Here is a 20935-nt window from a genome sequence, read left to right as displayed (position 1 = left end):
ACTGAACTCTGCCCTCTTCCTGCTCTTTCAGTTTGCAGTGGTTTTACACAGGTGAGATGCTGGGTGTATTCATTTCCCGTTCCTGCTGTAACAAATCATCACAGACTTAGTGGCTTAAAAAAGTATCATTCTGGAGGTCAGAGGTCTAAAATGGGCTCCACCCCTTCTGGAGGCTCTTGGGGAAGAACCTGCTTCTTTGCCTTTTCCAGCTTTTAGAGGCCCTGTCCTGCACCCACACTAGCTACGCCTCCACGTTGCACGCTGGGGACACGCGTGTTTGCATGCACTCACTTCGACATGTGTGTGTGTGTGTGTGTGTGTGCGTGCCCAAGGTGCCCGGTCATGGGAGGGCACTTGCTGTCCCGACCCTGTATCCCAGGCAGGCAGCTCTTCCTCTCCCGGTCGGGACCCCGTTCCACACTTGCTTGATCTCCGGTGACTTGGGGTCAGTGGGTGGGGTTTCGTAACTGCTTGGCTCAACCAGGAGGTTGGACGGGGCACCGACCATCCTGAGTGGGAGCCCCAATCCCATAGTTTTATAAGGAAAACTGCCTTTCATCCCTGGGGTCAGCACACAGGGTCTCAGATGCCGGCGGCCAGGGCACCACCCATCACAAAGCTGTGTGTGGTCCAGTCTGTTTTGTATGGAAAGGACGCTTTTCTTGGTGGGATGCTGAGTGCAGAGAGCAGAGCCAGGCAAATGGCCCACGGGCCCCGTCCCCTCCTGGACGTGTGTGGAGACAGGTGACTCTCACCATCCAGGTCCCACGTCTGCTCTGCCCCCATTGGCCAGTTGTCACGTCCCCATTTCACAGATCGGGAAAATCCAATGTTGACAGGTTCCCACTGAGTCTGACGTCCAAGGGGGGCTGACGCTCCGGGGGTTGTGGCTCCAGGGCGTCAGCCGGGCCAGGAAGAACAGCTGGGAGAGGCGACAGGGGCCCGGAGGCTGGGCGCCGTGGGGAGCAGGCATCGCACACCCCGCTCTTGGAGTCACGGCCGTCCTTGTCCATCCGCTGAGTCTGTGGTGCTTTTCAGATGCAAGCGTTTATTAGCATTAAAGGGGGGGAACTCAGGGGTGGGGAGGGGGGCGCCGTCTGGAAAGCCCGTTCCTTTCGCCAGCACGTTCCAAACAATAAACTCTTCCGCCACCCACATGCCAATTGTGGAATCAGGGAATGCAGAACAGTGTACAGGGCCTTAGAGGTCCTTTGGTCAACTTGACCGAAGCACAGAGGGGGGCTGAACTGGTCCAGAGTCACACAGCCTCTGGTGGAGGGCAGGAGACATGCACCCAGGCCCAGCGCACCTTGTCCTCGGTCTCCTTGCCGAGGAGGAGAGCTGCCAGGGCTGGGGGGTCGAGGGCTGAGAGCTGGCACCCTGCCCAGTGGCCTCCCCTTTGTTGCTGCAGGCCCGAGGTTCGGCTCACTTGACAATAAGGTCAACAGTAAAAGGACCCCAGTAAATGACTGCCGTTCACTGCAGCTTCACGAATGGCTGCACCCGCTAAGGGCTTGCAAAGGTTTTAAAACCCTTGGAACAGCTCAGAGCTTCGCAGGCCTCGGGCATGTCACCCACCTGCCCGTGCTCCGGGCTCGGAGGGAACATGAGCTTCGGTCCTGAGTGGCTCCTGCTCGGCGCTCTCACCACTAGGCTCTCCTGCTTCCTCTGCGGCTCCCTTATTCCCTCAGTTCCCTCTTGGTTTGTCCCCAACACCCAGGGTTTCCACACCCCCTCGGCTCTCCCGCTGCCCCGCTGGCTCCATGGACCAGCCCCAGATCCGACTTGTGGCAAAGGTTGTCAGCCTCCTAATTACGTACGGACCCGTTTGGAGGACAGTCACCTAAATGGGGCCAGTGCCGCAGACATGGTTTCACAGCATTTCTACAGCCCCGGTTTCTGCTCCATGAATCATCGCTCCGTTCTGGGATGAAAACTGAAAGTGCCTTGACCTCTGCCTTCCCTTTGGGCTCCTAAAGATGGACTTTCCCAACTCCCCAGCTCCCTCTGGCCTGGCCCGGCCTGTGGATGCACTTGAGGCATCTGGGCAGCTCCGAGGACCGCCCCCCCCGGGCGGCAGCCACTGCCCGGGCCGCTGCCCCACACCAGGACCCAGTGTCTCCTCTGTCCTCCTCGGGGAAAGGATGGAGTGAAGGCCGAGAGGGCTCAGAGGCTCCTGGTCTGGAAGGTGTCAGAAAAACCCAAGGAGAAGGAAGGGCAAAGGCCGAGCGGGGCTCAAGAGGGACAGGAGACAATGCACGCAGAGGGAGGGACTCAGGAGGCTCCGAGGAAAGAGCTTGGGCTTGAGATCCAGAGGGCCTGGAGGGCTCGGTGGGTAAGTCGGTCCCAGCCCGAGTCCCACGTGGTGTTGTCCTTGGCAACGGGAAGTCTCAAGACATGGGCGAGAAAGTGGATTCCCTCAGCAGACACGTCTCTTTATACCTGCTGTGCCGGGTGCAGGCTGGGCGTGGGCTGCAGAGAGGACCCACCGCGGCCGCCCAGGGAAGTTCCTGCACCCGGGCAGAGCCGGGGACAGGCTGGGGCTCGTGGGGTCCTCAGACCTGAGCTTTCTTCCCCGGAGAAGGCGGCCCCGCCTGCCCAGGTGTCCTTCCTCTTGGACTGTTCTTCCAAGTTCTCTGAGTCCAACACTCATTCCTCTTTGGCTTTTAAAATGAAGCTGAATTAAATTAAATTTTTTATTTTTTTAATATTACATAAAATCGACACAACACAAAATTTACCATCGTAACCTTTTTAAAGTATATAATTTAATGGCATTAAGTGCATCCCCATTGTCGTGCTACCATCACCATCATCATCTCCAGAACTTTTTCGTCTTCCAGATGAAACTGGTCCCCATTAAACACTAGCTCCCCACCCCCTCCCCCAGCTCCCCACCCCCTCCCCCAGCTCCTGGCAGCCCCCGTGGTACTTCCTGTGTCTGTGAACCTGACTGCTCTGAGGGCCGCCTATAAGTAGATCATACGGTATTTGTCTTTTTGTGGCTTATCTCACTGAACATTTTGTCCTCAAGGTTTCAAGTTGAAGCGTCTGACACATTGCGTCAGAATTTCTTTCCTTTTTAAGATTGAATAACAGTCCATCGTACGTAGAACATTTTGTTGATCCATTCGTCTGTTGATGGACACTGGGGCCGGTTCTCCCGTTTGGTTATCCTGCATAATGCTGCTGTGAACATGGGTGTCCCCGCTTTCTTCTTTTGGATAAGTACCCATAAGTGGAATTGCTGGATTGTATGGTGAGTCTATGTTTCGTTTTTTGAAGAACCACCGTGCTATCTTCCATCAAATTTGCACCCTTTTACCTTCCCGCCAACGGTGCACTGGGTTCTGCTTTCTCCACGGCCTGGCCGGCACTTGTTTTCTCTGGTGTTTTGATGACATCATCCTAATGGGTGTGAAGCGCTCTCTCTGGCTTTGAGGACTTCCGTGTAGACCCTGTTGAGACCCCGAAGTCCTGGGGAATCCTGGGATGATAAACTAGAGAAGAAACGAGGGCTGGAGGGCCGTGCTCTCTGTGTTGCCCTTCCTGGCTGCATGGCCCTGAGGTTGAACTTACCCTGTAAGCCCAGGCCAGCTGGGGGCCGCCACCGAGGACGGCTGAGCGCCCTCTCCCAGGCCACCCCTCTAGCCGAGAGCTGGCTGGGGAGCAGAGGGAAGTGGGTGATGGGCTACACCCTCTCGGCCCTTGTCCTGAGGCCAGTGTCGGGGAGACCCAGGCACCATGGAACTTGGTGGGAGTTGGACCGGCCGGGGAGGGGTGATGGCTGGGCCCCCAGGGCTCTGGAAGCTGCGTATCTGAGCCGGAAGGACTTTTATGGTGACTGGCCGGGCCTCCTCACTCTGAAGAAGAGGAAGTCAGGAGCCAAAGAGAGAAGTGATTCGCCCATGTGCCCAGAACAAGTGGCGATGGAGCAGGGCCTGGAATTCAGCTCTCTTGGCTTCTGGCTTGGCCCTTCCCCGCAAACTCGGGGAAGCGTCAAGGTGGTTTCATGTCTGTTGGCAGCTTAATGTTTACCAAGGGGAGACAGCCTCAGGGCCGCTTGCTCATTTTTTCGTTGCCTTTCCCCCTTCTTGCCTGCCTGCTGTCTGGCAGAGGTGTCGTGGGGATGAATGAGATAAATGGCGTTGACTTTGCTGAATGAAAGAAGTGTTATGCTTTATACAGAGCGTGGCTAATGAAGTGGCCTGTGAGTGCAGAGGAATCAAGTCACGCGCTGCTTTTGTCCCACCTGGATGAGAATTGGCGACGTCCGGGAGGAGGACAGAGTGCTGAGCGTGCACATATTTGTGTGTGTTATGTGTGTAGTGTGTAAATATGTGCGGGACCCCTCCCCCCGCACAGTGCAATCCCACGGACGATGGAGAAATTTCAGAGCCTTCCCCTGATGGAGGGTCCTTGGAAAATGGAGCATGGTTTTCAGGGATCTGTGGAATTCTCTCTATTCTGAATTCTCTGGATAGATTCGCTTTTTCACAAATTGACACTATCAATATTTGTGTGTGAGATACAGCACTTTTTAAGAGGTGGTTTCTTAACAAGGAGGGGATACTTCTAGGAAAAAGTCTTTTTTTTTTTTTATATAAAACAGCTTTTGTGTTTTATTTCACATCACTGAAGGTGCATTCCTCTCCTTTGGTGCCCTGAGGCTTTATATGTGGGCACGTGTGGAGTGATTCTTATTAAGTAATACTTCATATTTGGGTAGAATCTCATTTAGTCCTTACGACTGTCATGTAAGGAATGCATTATTACCTCTGTTTTACAGATCAGTAAGCTGAGACCCAGGGAAGTGTACATCACTGGGCACTTGGCAGGGTGGTTGGTGGTGTGAGTGATGGTCACTGGGTCGGGGGCCTGGGTTCTGACACCGTGAGGCTGGAGGAAAGCCACTTCCTCCCTCTGATGTCTGGTTCTGCTAGAACTTCTCCAGAGGGCTTGCGTTTATATGATGGCATGTCTCAGGCCCGGGGATGGGATCCAGGAGTCCTCTCCCCACGTGTGCACATACCTGTTCAGACCTCATGGAGCCCAGTTGATATTACACGAAATTGTTATTAAAGATCAAGAAGACAAGGAAAAGGAAAGGATCTTGCCCATGTTTCTCGGCTAATTTCCAAATCGACAGTTCCACTGTATCCCAAACCTGGATCCTTTTGTTTACAGAGAGCTGCAGCTGGAGACACGGGTGCAAACGACCCTCAGTCCTGAGCGCAGGTTGTGGTCGGCAGAGGGGTGCACAGAGGGGCTGCAGAGCCATCCCGGGACTTCTCGCTCCTCTGCGCCTGCGGGCAGGTGCTGTGTTTTCCTGATGTGCTGGAGTTTGGGAGGAAGAGGCCACAGGGTGGCCAGTTCACCAGGTGGGGTCTGCACACTAGCCCCCCTCCATGGGTGGTCAGCAGCTGGACGAGAATCTGATGCTGGTGTGGCCACAGTCATTTTGGAAGTGTACTTAAACAATCAAACAAAATCCCAACGGTTTTCTTTCTGAGGACCAAAGAATTATTTAGTGTACAGAGTTTGGAAAATACACTAATGAAAACAGTAGCTGGTACTTACAAGGGTCTTGCCCTTGAGCACTATTCTAAGGGTTGTCCCTTATTAACCCAGCTGCGATAGCCTCTGTTGGTATCTCCGTTTCACAAGGGAGGAGTCTCAGGTACCAAGAGGTCAGGTGGCTGGTCCAGTCACAGGGCTGTAACTGACAGGGCTGGAACCCAGCCCGCCTGGTTTCTGAGTCCAGGGCCGTGTGTGCCAGGCTGACCTGCCTCTGTGCAAATGAATGTCACTCGTCACCTGAAGATAACCGCTAATAACATTTCTGTTTTTTGAAAATAATAAAGTATTTTATAATTTATTTATATTTCGTTTCCTTTTAGCCTTTCTCCTATAAAAAAAAGTCTTTTATAAAATTGAGGTCCTACGGTATATACTTTTTTGGACCCTGTTTCTGTTGCTTAATATTATGTTGTAAAAATTTTTTCGATATTATTTTTCTTTTTTTAAATAATTTTTGTTGGAGTAGAGTTGCTTTACAATGTTGTGTTAGTTTCTACTGTACAGCAAAATGAATCAGCTATACATACACATATATCCCCTCCTTTCTGGATTTCCTTCTGTATATTATTTTTCAAAAACAATTCTTATGGCTTCCTAAAATTCTATCATGTGGATCTGCATTGGTTTATCTAACCAGTGCCCCAGTGGTGGGCTTTGGGGGATCTCCAGTTTGGTGTTGGTATAATTCACACCGTGGTGAATACTTACCCGGGTTCATGGCTTGCTCGAGTCTCCGTCTGGTTCCTTAGGACAGCTTCTGCGAAGGGGAGTGAATGTCTGCGTTTCCTAGATTCTCCTGACAGGGTTTGCTCCACTCTGGTGCAGCGAAAGGGGCCTGGGCAGGGTCCCCGGTGGGGCTGGCGGGGCTCTGGGCTCAGCAGACCTTCTCTCCTGCGGAGTGGGCGTGCTCTCGGTCTTGAGGGTCTGAGTCTGAGCTCTGGGCTCCGAGCCTCCGCTGGGCTCTCCCGCTGGTCCGCTGAGTCAGAGCTGGTTACTGCTGGTTCCCAGAGTTGCCCGGCCCCCCTCAGTGGGTGAAATAAGTGGGCAGGTGAGCGTCAGTGAGGGAAGTGAGGCTTTCTGCCCCCCACCCTCCCAGATGGTGAGAAGGAACTAGGTTGGGGCCACTGAATCTACTAAAAACTGTCCTTGCAAGGTAGCACTGCCTCCCATGTTCTAGTTCTGGTGATTGGGAAAGGTGTGGTCTCTCTGTGTCTCTGTTTTCCTTCCAATAAAATGGGGCCAAAGCAGCAAACCCCTCAATCATGGGGCCAGAGTCTAAGTGATGAATGTTAAGGGAGAAAAGATCATGGGGCCAGAGTCTAAGTGATGAATGTTAAGGGAGAAAAGATCATGGGACAGTTACATTCTGCAATATCCACTTATTGATTCATTCAGTACACTTTCAATGAACATGGGTCACATCCAGGCATCTCTGGGCTCGGGGGAGCAGTGGTGAGTAGGGTGGATGAGGGCCCTGCTTCTTGGGGTTTCCCTTCTGGTGTGGGACAGGACACAAACCTCCACTTAACAAGGACATAACCACATTTACCATATGGCAAACATACTGATCTAAATAATCAAATAGCATTGTCTCTGTGAACTTCTGCATAGAAATCTGTGAAGCCTAAGCAGAAATTCTGCAAAGAACTTCCGTGCAGGCACTGTGCTTTGAGCACCTCCTGGGTGACTGCTGTGCTAGGATTTCTGAAGCCACAGAGCTGGTTCCTGCTCGCAGGGGGCTTACAGCTCGTTGGGAGAATCGGAGAGGGGCCCCTGAACTCCTCGGGCTTTCATCGGCCGAAGCACAGGAGGGGGAGTCGGTGTTTGGGTCCCGCGGGTGCTTTGCCAGGCCACTGTGGCCCTCAGCCCGTTTTCTGCACCCTTCCCATCCCCAGACATCGGCGACCTGGAGGATTTCCCATTTTTCTAGCTGGTACCTGACCTCAGCCAGGGCTGGATCTACTTGTTTTTTTTACTACAAAGGCTACTTTGCGGTGACACTTAAAAAGCTGAAATGCTGACTTTCAGTAAACTTGAGGGAATTCTCAACTAGGTCCTGTAATTTAGGTTTGCCGTCACCAGGTGGTGACAGGTGCCTTTGTTCAAATAGCAGGAGAGTGTGATGTGCCCCCTCCCCCTGCTTGGATATAAGCAGGAGAAGTATTCGCTCACTCTTGCAATTGACGACCTTTGGCTGCGGGGCATGGTTCAGCGTGCGCATGTATCAGTTTGCTTTCTGGCTGTTCTTCTTCCTTCTGTTCTCTGAGGTCAGTGTGACCTTGAGTAGCGCGGGGGCGTGGCTTTCTGGTTAGGGTCGTCTGCAGATGGAGGCTAGTTTGCTTCCATGGGAGTCCCTCCCCGGATTCTTTTTCCTTGTCTTTCCTTTGGACTTGCTGCCCCGTGAAGAGCAGAGACCAGGTTTTGTTTGCGGGATCGCTGGAAGGTGAGAATGCTGGTCCCCTTACACTCTTCCCATTGGCTCGGGCTTCCAAAGTGCTCCAGGTTCTCTGCCTTGGCGCCGTCATCAGATGGAGGTGTGATGGAGCACAGAAAAGAGGGGGGTTTATTTACGGCAGCGCCTGCTGGGTTGAGTTGAGGGGACGGCCACAGATGTCCCTGGTCCCTCACTGTCTCTGTGTTTCGGAGCAGATTTGACTCCTGTGGTCCGGGGCCCGTTCTGAGCACCGTTATCTCTCATGAACTGTGTGTGTAGCAGGACGCGGGAAGAGGAGGGCGGAGGGACCGAGAGGAGACTGTTGAAAAAAGTGCAGTAATAGCCCAGCTAAGAGAAGGAGGCAGATGTACAGCTCACGGCTGACACGCTCAGGAGACCCTCTGGGGGCTTGGTCTGGGGAGAGGGCTTTTGCATCTCGGCTGGGATGTACCCGGGCTCTCGTGGGCCCAGCTTGGGTTGGGGGAAACGTCAGCTTCCCCATCTGCCCATTGGGAAAACCAGTTTCTCATTCATCTGTCGAGAGTATTAACCCCTGAAAAATGACTTTTTTGTTTCTGTGTTGTTTGTTGGATCTTAGGCACTTGTATGCTTTGAAAATATGTCTTTCTGCATAGGGTGGTTATTTCCTGATCAGAAAATCCACCCACCCAGCAGCCTCTGAGTCAGGTCTTGATTGCTTTTTTAAAGTTCCTTCACAAGTTGGGATTCAGGGCTCTGGGAGGACGAGGACCGTCTCCCGTTTCTCCTTATCCTGCTCTTCCCATCACGACTCCGCTTTAAATATAGACGCGTGCCGTCCACAGTGTGGCAACTGGCCACGTGAGGGTACTTAGATGTAAATCACCTGAAATTAAATATGAATACAATGCAAAGTGTAGCTCCTCAGTTGCACTAGCTCCTGTCAAGTGCCTAAAGCCGATGCCTGGTGGGTACCACGTTGGACACCCTAGAATTATGGAGCGTCTCCGTCATCGCAGAAGTTCCTTAGGACAGCGCTGCTGTAGCCTGCCTGTGTCGGTCAAGGTTCAGACCTACAACAGACACTGCCGTGGCTGTTCTACGAGGATGAAGACTTAATACAGGAATTTAAAGGTTTACAAAGCGACGGGAAGGTTTGGGAGAGCAGGCAGGTAGGCGAGGCCCCAGGACTGATCCCAGAACCACACGGCGGGGCTGGATTGCTGAGAGGACTGGGCCTCGGGGGTCTTTAGGAAGTGGATCTGGATGTCACTGTGCTGGGGATCACGGCACCTTGTCCGAGGTCCGGGGACCAGGAGGCCATCGCCAGAGCCTTTCTGTCTCTACAGAGCGAGAGTAGTGGCACGGACACCGTCCCCACCAGACGTAGTTTCAGTTCAGGCCCTGACTTGGCTGACCTCACAGCCGCGTCATTCTGGCCGCGGGGAGGTTGGAAAGTGTGTCCAGCCTCTGCGGGACAGGAGCGCGCAGGGGAGGAGGGGTGAGGCTTCTGAGTTAGTGGGTCCGGCAGTCCGCCCAGGGCCGAGCGGGACCCCAGCCTTCCCCGGGGGAGCACACCCGCTACGACGGCCCGGGCCTCAGCTGTCTTCTGAGCCCAGAAGGCATCCTTCCTGTGTGAGCGCCCGGCTATCTTAGTAACGCACTAGATGGAGAAGATTGATGGCCTCCTGCTCGCTGCTCATTTGGCCTTTCATGGGCAGAGAAAGCTCGCTTTCTGTTTCAGGTCGGCTGCTTCGCTCTTAAAGGGAACGGAGGCCCCTGGTCACTGTGGGCTTCTGCAAAGCCCTCAGGATGCACCCGGCCCGAGAGGAAGCACGTCCTTTGTGCTACACGATGGCTTCTCGTCTCCATAAATGAGCTGAGGTTGTGCTGTGTGTACAAAGCCTGGCCGCTGGGAGACACCCCCTCTGTGCACGGCTGAATGTGCTGAGGCCAAAGGGGGAGGTCGTGCTCACGAAGCCGGCCTGTAGCCCTGAACCCCTTACACACACGTGGCTAACTGGGGGTCCCTTTCTGGTGCCAGGCGGTTGGGCTTCTCTACTGAGGGATAATGTGGAAGGGAGATGGGGAGGGTCATGCTGTCCGCCGGGGTTGGAGGTCTGCCCGTTTACACTGTGGGGTCGGGAGGGGATTGGCGAAGGAATTCCCAAGCAGAGAGCAGGGGGAACCGCATGCCGAGTACATGCAAAGGTCCTGGGGCGGACAAGGGCTGAGCTTGTCTGAGTGAAACGGGGCCGGGACGGCAGGCGCGCTTGGACCAGGCTGAGAGAGAGGAAGCTCCGAGAAGCAGGCAGGGCCGCCCTACAGGCTCACAGCCCGTGGCAGAGTCTGGACCGTGAAGAGATTTGACCGCGAGGACGACAGGGCCTGATTCATAACCTGCATTTCTGAAAGGTCACTCTGGCTGCTGCGTGGAGATTGGATTGGGGACGGGCAGGAGAAGTGGGGGAAATGTCAGGGCTCCTGCAGCATCCTGGGCAAGACATGGGTGGTGGCCTGGACCAGGCCAGTGGCACCAGAGATAGACGTCGTTTCTCACAGCCTCTTCCTCCGGAATGCTCCCCCGAGGTCACAGCAGAGAAGTCAGCAGGGAGCCTGGGAAAGCTCGTCCTCTCGGGCGCCGACGGACTGGTCCCCGCGCTTTCCCAGGTCACCCTCGTCGTGACATCGTCGTCATCACGGGCCTTAGCAAGCAGATACTTTGCATCTTCTGGGATGTGGCCCTGGGGCAGGTGCATGGATGGACGCAGATGAAAGAAAGTAACTCGATTTCATCCCTGAGCAGCTCCAGGTCCCAGCACCACGCCTCCCTCGCAGGGGCCCCCGGGGGGCCCAAGTCCTGAGCTCATCTCCTGGCTTGGACCCTGGCAGAGCAGCCTGTGCTGAGGCCGACCGGTGCTTCGTCCTGGTCCCTTGGAGCAGCAGCCCGTGTGTGAGGGCTGGGGAGCTGCCCAGGGGAGCTGAGCCGTTTCACGAGTGGGAGTCACTTTCTCCCATACAAGGAAGGCGTCCGCGGTGGGCGCCCACCCGTGTGTGCGGCCTGGTCTGCTGAGCCGCCGCCCTGGGCTCGCGCAGAAAGGCAGGAGCCAGAGCAGACGTAGACGGTGGCATCTTTTCAGCTGGCAGCCAGGGGACCGAGCTTTGAATCAGCTTTATAATTTGAAAATTGGTCTCTTTGCATCGGGTGGTTATTTCCTGCTAACCGAAGCCGTCAGAGACACAGAGCTGCTTCCCTTCCTCCCTCGCTCTGCTCCGGATCCACCAGCGCGGGGCCTGAGATGGAGCTTTGCCATTCCTGGCATTCTTGGATCCCTGCATCCTCTTGTCATGGGGGTCCTAGGGGTCCTGATACGGCCTCATGCCTGGGGGGGGGGCGTCGTCGCAGGGCGTGGGGGACAGTCACTTGTGATAGGAGAGGCTGAGCTGGGCCTTGAGGTACAGCCTTGATGGAGGCCAGCCCGAGGGGCCACACCTGTCTCTCGTGTGTGTGTGTGTGTGTGTGTGTGTGTCTGTGTTTACCGTGCCCTTCGTTATGTCACAGGCTGCAGCAGTGCTTGGGCTGCCAGGACCAAAATACTGAAGGTTGTTTTCTTGCCCTCTGGCTGGGGAGAGGTTGACATTCCACTTCTCCCCACGGGCTTATTCGTATGTGCTTCTCCAGATGGTCCTCTCCCGAGAGGTCCCGCTGCTCTGGGAACGGTTCACAGTATAAATAAGGTCATCACCCAAGGCTCGGGTGGCTCTGAAGTCAACCCCCCCAGACCAGGCTTTCCGAGCTGCGCTTGGCTCTGTGGAGCCCTGGCCTCGACGCCTCGGGGCCCCGGCCGCACCCAGCCCCGGCCTTCGCGGGTGATGGAGTCCGCGCCTGCGTGCCGCTTCCCGCCTTCTCCTCAGACTTTGTCCAGGCGTTCCGGGAGCGCCGGGGTGTGGCCGCCAGGGTCTGCGGGAGGGGGTGGCGCCGAGGCCTCGTGTCAGGAGAGAACCGCGGAGAACTGGACGGTCCGGCAGGGTGGAGCCAGGGCCGCTTTCACGGACGCGAGGGAAGAGGGCAGTCGGCCCAGGACCTCCAGCGGAGGCTGTTCAGCATGATCATGGCCAAACCGGGGGTCTAGGAAGGAAGGTGGTTTCCCACAGATCAGACGGGCACACTGAGGGTCGCAGCCCTCGCCGGTGAAGCCGGTGAGACACGCGGTCTGGCCACGCCGGACCCGCTCGGTCCAGGGCAGCACGTCTGGCCACCCGCCTCCATCCCGGAGGCCCCGGGGCGGGTGGTGTGGTGAGCGCTGCCCCGTGAGGATCGCCTCGGACACGAAGGGTGTTCTTGCGGTCAGCAGTGCAGCCCCTTCACCCTCAGGCCATGAACCCCAGGAGGAGCTCGGCTCGTGGCCCTGTGCGGGCGTGCGCGTGTGCACAGGTGGAGCGCGTGTGAGCGCCGAGGAGGTGGGGCGGGCCGCTCGGGCTGCAGGCGCCTGGAGACATCGCGTCCTTTCCTTGGGGCTCCCGTAAGAAAGACGAAGGCCCGGCCTCGCGGGGTCCCGCTTGCTTTAAGCTTCAGACACACACAGGGAGGACGGCGGCAGGTGGGTGACAGATGAGACCCCCGGTGGGAAGGGTTGGGTCCTCCGGCTCCCGACGTCCTAGATGGTGACATGGAGCTGGTGTCGGGTCGGGGACAGGCCGTGGACTGAGGACCAGGCCCAGGAGCGGGGATGGGGCTCCGGTGCCAGGGGGACCACATGGAGACCGTGCAGGAGGCGGCTGTCAGGGGACAGGGAAGTGGCAGCAGCTGGTACCTAAGTGGACCTGAAGTGCTCATCTTGGGGTCCTGCGGGGTGGGAAACGCACACCTGTGATGCCGTCCCCCTCCCTCTCGTGCCCCCGGCAGACATCATGAATCTCTCACCTTTCTCTTGTGCTCAGAAAAGTCTCAGAATCCTTGAGGTACAGCGTTTTGGTGGTCACGTCGGTCAGTTGGCATAAAACTGGAAACTTACCACGTGTCACTGGTGTGATGATGGAAGGGACATAGACTTTGGAATCTGGCAGGAATGACAGCCCAGGCAGGTGCTAGCAAGCGTGTTCATTCTCTTTTGGTTGCAAGGGACAGAAATCCAGTTCAAATTAGCTTAAGCGAAGTTACCTAAGGAATAAAACTGGAAAGCTCAGGGTGAGGCGGGCGGGCATCAGGTGTGGCTGGATGCAGGCGCCCAGGGGTTGTCAGAGTCTGTTTCTAGGATGGAGTGTGTCTGGGTTCTGAGGCTAAGCTGAGTCGTGTGCTCCTCTCTGCACTGGCCCCATCGTGGACAGGGCCGGCGGTGGGGGTGAGAGGGTCACACCGGGAGAAGAAGTTGCCTTGAAGGTCTAACCTAGAAGGACGAACCCAGGATGTGCGCTGGGGGGAGCGGGCTGGGCGAGGCACCAAGTGTTCATCTGGACCCAGCGCGTGGCAGGGAGGAGAGGGAAGGGCCCCACGAGGCAGTGTGTCCTGGGCCAGCAGCTTCCCTGGAGGAGCCTTGTGTACACGAAGCAGAGAAGAGGGTCATTGTTGGGGGGGGCTTGCAGGTGACATTCGTGCCACTGGTTGGGCTCCAGCCACAGTCTCCCAGGCGACTGAAGTGGCCTCCAGATGCCAGGCTCTCTGCCCACAGTAATCACCCCACTCCCTGTGGCATCTCCTGATCCTGTGGCATCTGCCCAGCCGGCTAGTCTCAAGGTCACGTGAGACCAGGCTGAGCTGACCCCTTGGTAAGCCTTGTAGGATTCTGGGGTGAGGTGCCCGCCGAACAGACGGGGGAGAACCCACCAGGCACGCGCCGTGTCATAGGGACAGTCTTGGAGGCTTCTGTTGCCTTCAGACCAGAGCCGTGCAGATGCTTCTACGCTGGATTTCACTGGTTCCTACCCAGGTTTCCTTCTGGTCACCCCCACTACACACAGCGACCTTTCCCAGATACCAAACGCTGCATAATGAGTCACCGAAGACAAGTGGCTTTCTGCAGCAAACACCGTGCTGTCTCCCAGTTTCTGCGGGTCAGGAGCTCAGGAAGGTCTCGCTGGGCTGTTCTGGCTTGGGGTGTGTCGTGGGGTTGCAGTTGGGTGGTGGCTGGAGCAGCTGGGGGCTGGCTGGGACGCCCACCCCCCAACCCCTCGTTGGCTGGCTGGGCTTCCTCACAGCATGGTGGCCCAGGGCTGGCGTTGTGAGCTGTCGACATAGCCTTGGAAGTAATCTCTGCTGTCACCTCCACTGAACTTTACCAGTCAAAACGGTCACAAGAGGCCAACCCTTTGTCAGGAGGAGGGCGCGTAGATCCTATTTCTCAATGGGAGCATGTCAGAGGAGCTCCTGATTCAAAACCATCACAGCCCCCCGCCCTCCTATCCAACAACTCCCATCGCCACATGGGTTTGAGGTACCTGGATGTGACCTTGCTTGGGTCCAACCCCTTCATTTATCAGACTTACTTTTGTTTTTTGGAACTTAGGTGCAGAGATTTGTGTGAATCATACCTTTCAATTCATTGTACGTTTGTCAGCATTGATTCATGCAGTGGCTCTCATTCATTCATTCATTCTTCTTTTCTGTCCCCATATGCCTATTCTCATTTTCCGCCTCACCTTCCATAAACAACCATTCTATTCTACTTTATTTGTATGTGTTCTTACAAGTATGTATTTTCATTGACACGTGTTGCATCGCATATTTGTCTTTTTCGACATCCTCCTCCTCTCACTGTGTTTCTGAGGTCCATAAATGTTGTAATGCAATACATCTCGTCTCTTGTTCACCTAAAATGAGGGGTGTGATGTATCCAAGGTCACACAGCTGACCTAGACTGAACTAGGACCAGAGCAGATTCCCAGCATCACACACTGATGTTTCCATGTGCCACCTCCCTGGCTCCTGCAATGGTTTGAAATAGGACATTTTTTTTTTTTTAATAGATCTCTATTGGAGTAAAATTGCTTCACGATACTGTTGTTAGTTTCTGTTGCACAGCAAAGTGATTCAGCCGTATGCATACACATGTCCCCATCTCCCCTCCCTCTTGAGCCTCCCTCCCATCCTCCCTATCGCACCCCTCTAGGTGGTTGCAAAGCACCGAGCCGATCTCCCTGTGCTACGCTGCTGCTTCCCACCAGCCAACTATTTTACATTCGGTAGTGTATATATGTCCATGCCACTCTCTCACTTCATTCCAGCTTCCCCCTCCCACCCCATGTCCTCACATCCATTCTCTATGTCTGCCTCTTTATTCCTGCCCTGCAACTAGGTTCATCAGTACCTTTTTTTTTAGATTCCATATATATGTGTTAGCATACGGTATTTGTTTTTCTCTTTCTGACTGACTTCACTCTGTATGACAGACTCTAGGTCCATCCACCCCACTACAAATAATTTCGTTTCTTTTTATGGCTGAGTAATATTCCATTGTATGTATGTGCCACATCTTCTTTATCCATTCATCTGTCGATGGACACTTAGGTTGCTTCCATGTCCTGGCTATTGTAAATAGTGCTGCAGTGAACATTGTGGTACATGTCTCTTTTTGAATTACGGTTGAAATGAGACTTCAAAAAAAAAAAATTGTGAGTCTGGGATCCAGAGCACATCACGAGCGCCCCTGTTTTCCTCCCAGTGACCGCTGTCCCGTGTTCTCTCCTGCAGGTCCCAGCTATGGCAGCCCGCGCCCGGCTCACGCCAACATGAACGCCAACGCGGCCGCGGGGCTGGCACCTGAGCACATCCCCACACCGGGGGCCGCCCTGTCCTGGCAGGCGGCCATTGACGCGGCCCGGCAGGCCAAGCTGATGGGCAGCGCTGGCAACGCCACCATCTCCACGGTCAGCTCCACGCAGCGGAAGCGGCAGCAGTACGGGAAGCCCAAGAAACAGGGCAGCACGATGGCCACCCGCCCGCCCCGTGCCCTGCTCTGCCTGACCCTCAAGAACCCCATCCGGAGGGCGTGCATCAGCATCGTCGAGTGGAAATATCCTTTTTGCTCGGGGCCAGCAGATGGTTCTCAGACCTGCTGCATCTGTCACCAGGGCGCTGTCTGAATGCAGAGTTCTGGGCCCTACCCAGCCTCGAGTCAGAGTCTCTGGGGATGGGCCCAGGAATCTGCGTGTATAACCAGCTCCCTGGGGGTTGTTTTTTAATATAATAAGCAGCATTTGAGAAAACAAGCCTAAGGGGTAGGGAAGTATCCCCCCTCCAGGCTGAGCTTGCCCAGGACCCACTGATGTGTGGGGTTGACAGCGTTGCACCCCAGAGCCCCCCTCCTCCTCCCGAGCTGTGGGGCTGACGCAGGTGCGGGACCTCCTGCTCGAGGGTGCAGGACCCGGGAGAGGCGGAGAGGGTCAGCGCTCGGGCCGTGGCTCAGTGTTTCTCAGCCTTGGGGCACATCAGCGTCACCTGGGGGGTTGGGACAAAGCACAGGTGTCTGAGCTCCGCCCAGGCCTGGCTAAACTCTCCAGGTGCAGCTGAAGTGGAGAGCGCCGGCCTGAGGGTGTAACACAGACCCCCTGTCTGCGTGGAACCCAGTGAGCAGGGCCTGCAGAGGAAGTAGCTTGGAAGGGCTAGGCTCTCAGGGTGCAATTGCCGGCCCCTTCCCGCCTGGGAATAGTGGGGAGGGGGAGATGGAAAGGCTCACAGCCATCAGTGGGTGTGCCCCTGACTTCCCCGTGATGACACAGTGCCCATAGGTCACACGGGCCTAGGACCTGGGACTTCGTGCTGGGTGTTTTTCTAGTAAGAATCCACTTGGGCAGGGCCGCCACGTCTCTGGGGTTCAGGATGGAGGGCTGGGTTTCAGTTATGACTTTCCATGGAAAGGTTTAGAGGTCTTGGGAACGGATGAAAGGTAAAAGGAGATGTTAGTTCTGTCGGTGCCTGAGCCCTGAAGTCCAAGGGCACTTGAGAGGAGGCGCCCGAGCCCAGTGCCGCTGCAGGCAGGGCTCCCGAGGCCGAGGTGTCCGCTTCCCGGGTGACCGGGTGAGAGGCTGGGCTTGGGCGGCCCCGCTGGGCTGCTGTCACAGACGCTCAGTCAGGGCCGAGGGGCCAGGGGGTGGGGGCGCCTGGGGGAGCTGAACTCGCCCACACCACGCCACTGGCAACCGGCGGAGCTGGGATTCAGATCCAGGTGCCCCGAATCCAAACCCACGGTCCAGGCGGCCTGCTCCCCGTGAGCCCAGAGTGCAGAAGAGAACGCTCTGGAGGATGTTTAGAGGATGCCACCCGGCCCAGCTGGGACACAGGGGGACCCGACCTGGGCCTGAACACCCAGCCCACAGTGGGCTCCTCCACGTTGCAGAGTTTCTTTCGTGCCCGAGTGGTTTCTTCGCACCTTCTCTTCCCCAGCAGTAGCCCCGAAATTTACCGTAAGGTGATGGATGGACAGCCTGAAATTGGGGGAGAGCAACGGAGCCGGAGATGCCCTGGGCTTAGCCGTCACCGACCTGGGAGGGTGACAAGCTGACTTTGACCACAGGGGCCAGATGATGGGAACGAAGCTACCAGCCTGGGGCTGAGTGTCGCTTCTCCAAGCAGGTGGGGACAGGGTGAGAGGGAGGAGGCCGTGTGGGAGGAGGTCTAGAGGAACCAGCTTCCTAAAAACGCTCAGGGTGACTTCGGAGTGGATCAGCGTAGAATGTTCCTGACGGACTCAGACTCCGGAGCCAGGCTCTCTGGTCTGACCCCGTCCTACCCCAAGCCATGTGACTCTGGGCACGTTGACATCTCAGCTTCCCTGTGTAGAAGCGGGGTGATAAGTGTCCGCCCCTCCGGAGTTCGGGTAGTGTGGTCAGAGCAGGGCCGGCACGGGGCGAGCGCTCGGTCAGTGTCAGCTCCGGGCCTTCCTGCCGGCCAGCATCCCGTCTTCACCACGCGTCCTCGGCCAGCCCAAGGGGCAGCACGGCCTGGTGGAAAAGATGAGTCAGAAGCTCTGGTTCGGACCGGGCTCTGCTGTTGGCCAGCTCGGGTCTGGGAGAGGTGGTTTTATTTTCTGTGTCTGTCCAGCTGGGGGGCTGGGCAGCGCACTGCAGGCCATCTTCTGGACATCAAGGCACACGCAGACGATGACAGTGTCTGTGGGGCATGCTGGGTGAGTGGACCCCCAGCTCTGCCCTTGGGGCCGAGGCGACCTGTAGCCGAGGGGACCTGTAGCCGGGAGGCCCCGGACTGGAGAATCACCGCTTCCTTCCAGGCCCCGAGCTGCCCTGATGACACAGGTCTGGGGCCGTCCGTGGCAGAGGAGTGGACAGTGGACGTGGTGGCCACAGGTCTGGGTTCTGGTCCTGGCTGGTCAGTGCCTGATTTGGGTCTCGGGAACGTTTCTCAGGCTTTCTGGGCCTCAGGAATTTGGACCAGATCATCTCCAAGGTCTCTTCCTGCTTCAGGATTCATTAGCTATGTGAGTGCAGGTTTCCCTGGAGACGGAGGTGGTCCCTTTCTCCAGGAATGGCCATCTTCCTTCTCTTCCTCCTCCTATGAGGCTCCACAGACTAGGTTGGAAACTTGGCCGTGTTGGGAGGTGGGGAGATGGGGCTGGAAGAGCAGGAACCGGGCCCTTCTTCCGAAGCCCCCTTCTCTGGCCTTCAATTGAGGGTGCAGGGTGGAAGGGCTGTTATCACAGTTGCTCATTTTTCTCTCGAGAATGTGTCTGCCCTGATATTTTGGTGCAGAAAATCCGGGCACAAGGACCTCCCTGATTGCTGGGTCGGGGGCGAACCTTGGCTTATCCCCTCCAGCGCCCGGCACAACCCGCGGGCAAGTCAAGAGGCCCTGGGACACCGGCCACCTCACCGCAGGCAGGGCCTCCGCAGACTGAAGGGGCTCTGGGCCCCTGCACGGAGCTGCCGTCCCCCGCGTGCACGGCACACGGTGCTGTACTCCTGGCCGTCCGGAGCCCCTGGCCACCTTCAGGCTCTTCGCAAGCAGAGGATAAGGAGGAAGAAAAAAGAGACTCCAAATTTAAAGTTAAAAGATTGAAAATCCTATCTCCAAATTTCCTTGAAACGTCTTCACGTCAGGTCTCTGCCTTGAATCCCAGGGGGTCCGCCTCTCCCCCGCCAGGCTCGGTCGGGCCCCGGTGCGGGCCGCTGGGGGTGGCGAACCCTGGCTGGAGCAGGCCTCAATCTTTCACAGCAACCCTGAGCACACATGAGGGAAAATGAAGTCCAGGGCAAATCTAAATAAATAAAAGAAGGGAAAAAAGTTTTAGAAACCTGTGTTTACTCTGGCACGCGCCTGGCCTCCACTGCTTTTGACATATTAGGGAAAATTTTGGCGGGGCCCATTAGAAGCACTTAACAAGGCATATGTTTCTTTTCAGAATACAAGGGGCTTGGAATGTATTGTTTAAACAAGATTCGACGAATCTTTGATTCAGTTTTGAAACATCTATCTGTGTATGTTTGTCTCACTGGTGCTTACGTGGCATTAACTTCCTTAACTCCCTTCCCAGGCCATTTGAAATCATTATTTTACTGACCATTTTTGCCAACTGTGTGGCCTTAGCGATCTATATTCCCTTTCCAGAGGACGACTCCAACGCCACCAACTCCAACCTGGTAAGTGCACTGTTGCGTCTGCGTTTCCGAATCGGCGGAGGCCTGAGCTTGGATCACGTGGATTCAAGCTGGAACGTGTTTGATGGTACAAAAGCCAGCCGAGCTTGGATCCCGAGGGCTCTAGCTCTTTATTCAAATGGGCACCTGTCTTATCTCGGCCCGTTTTGAGAGATACTGTTGCAGTCAGGTGGTTGTGAGCAGGGCGCACGTGAGTGTGAGTTCTGGGCGGCGGCCTGGGGGTGCTCAGCACAACTGCAGCCTTGAAGGGCAGGTGTTTGCGGGAGCGAGTGTGCCTTCTGGATCCTCCATCGTGTTTGTTTCCAGGGCTTTCGTTCCGCTGGTGAGGTTCGCTCAGGTGATCTGTAGGATCGGTGCACGAGAAGTAATTTCTAGGAAGCTTTTAGGAAAGTTTGCTTTTGCAGCCAAGATGTACTATTTAGTTAAAAAGGTTTTCTGTTCTTGGGAAAGGCGGCTTTCCATCTGGTTAGTTGGGAGGCCGGTGCTGGCAGTTTGGGGTTAGAATGTGTCCATGGAAAAAGTGTGGAGGGTGTTTACTTTGGGCTGAGCGTGAAGTCATCACAAAGGCCTTTGCGCCGTCTGGGCATGGGAGGAGAGCCTTGGAATGCAGCTGGCAGAGTCGGACGCCCTGGGATGCCTCAGCTGCAGGCTTGGGGGGATGTCCTGCCCCTCTCCTCTCCCCTGCCAGGACACCAAAGCTTCTCACGTGACCCCCAAAAAGCTCATCTTCCGCCGTCGTTGGTTGCTTCCTCTGGTGACACGGGACTGCCTGGTGATAGTTTCTGGAAGAAGCAGGAGGGAACAGGGCCTCCTTCTGCTGTCGCCGGCTTCTTGTGATGTCACGGGAGAGTCAGTTCTTCTGCTTTTTAGCCTTTGACATTTCTTTTTGGCCCCGTCAGGCAGTCCATCCGATGCCCGTTTAGACTTCACGGCCGTCGCCCGGTTGTCACGGTGAGCCTGGGCTGCACGTGGGGTCAGGCTCCGGAGCCGGCCCTCAAGCCTAGTGACGACACGGCAACCAGAGCACCGGCCCAATCCACGCGGCCTGCTGAGGCGTGACCTTGTCTCTTAACAGGCAGGACATCTTTGCTGTGTCAGAAGAAATACAAGAGGGGTGTCCCAGAGGGCCCCTAGGAAAGCAGGAGCCTCTTCCAGTGGTGCTACCTCTGCCCCGAGTGTCACCTCCCCCCCCCTCACCCGTCCTCCCCAGAGCCCTGTGGCTGCGCACTTAGAAAAGGAATCCGGGGCGTTTGGAAGCCGGTGATGCTCTGGGTCAGCTCTGGGCCAAGGCACCGAGGAGGGGGCTGTCATTAGCTCCGGAGACGGCCCCTCACC

General features: G+C 56.1%; 1 protein-coding gene across 1 annotated transcript in view; it reads left to right on the top strand.

Annotated features, from left to right (window-relative positions):
- CACNA1C (calcium voltage-gated channel subunit alpha1 C) overlaps positions 1 to 20935 on the top strand; it is a 473070-nt gene that overhangs the window by 33242 nt on the left and 418893 nt on the right. Inside the window, exons 2-3 of the mRNA XM_059935013.1 lie at positions 15681 to 16002; positions 19477 to 19582. Of these exons, the coding sequence (XP_059790996.1) occupies positions 15681 to 16002; positions 19477 to 19582 (428 nt within the window). The remainder of the gene's footprint in view (positions 1 to 15680; positions 16003 to 19476; positions 19583 to 20935) is intronic.

The sequence above is a fragment of the Balaenoptera ricei genome, chromosome 10 (assembly GCF_028023285.1).
Source record: "Balaenoptera ricei isolate mBalRic1 chromosome 10, mBalRic1.hap2, whole genome shotgun sequence".
Classification (NCBI taxonomy): Eukaryota; Metazoa; Chordata; class Mammalia; order Artiodactyla; family Balaenopteridae; genus Balaenoptera; species Balaenoptera ricei.
The sequence above is the reverse complement of the archived record's forward strand: the minus strand, read 5'-3'. Positions and strand labels throughout refer to the sequence as shown.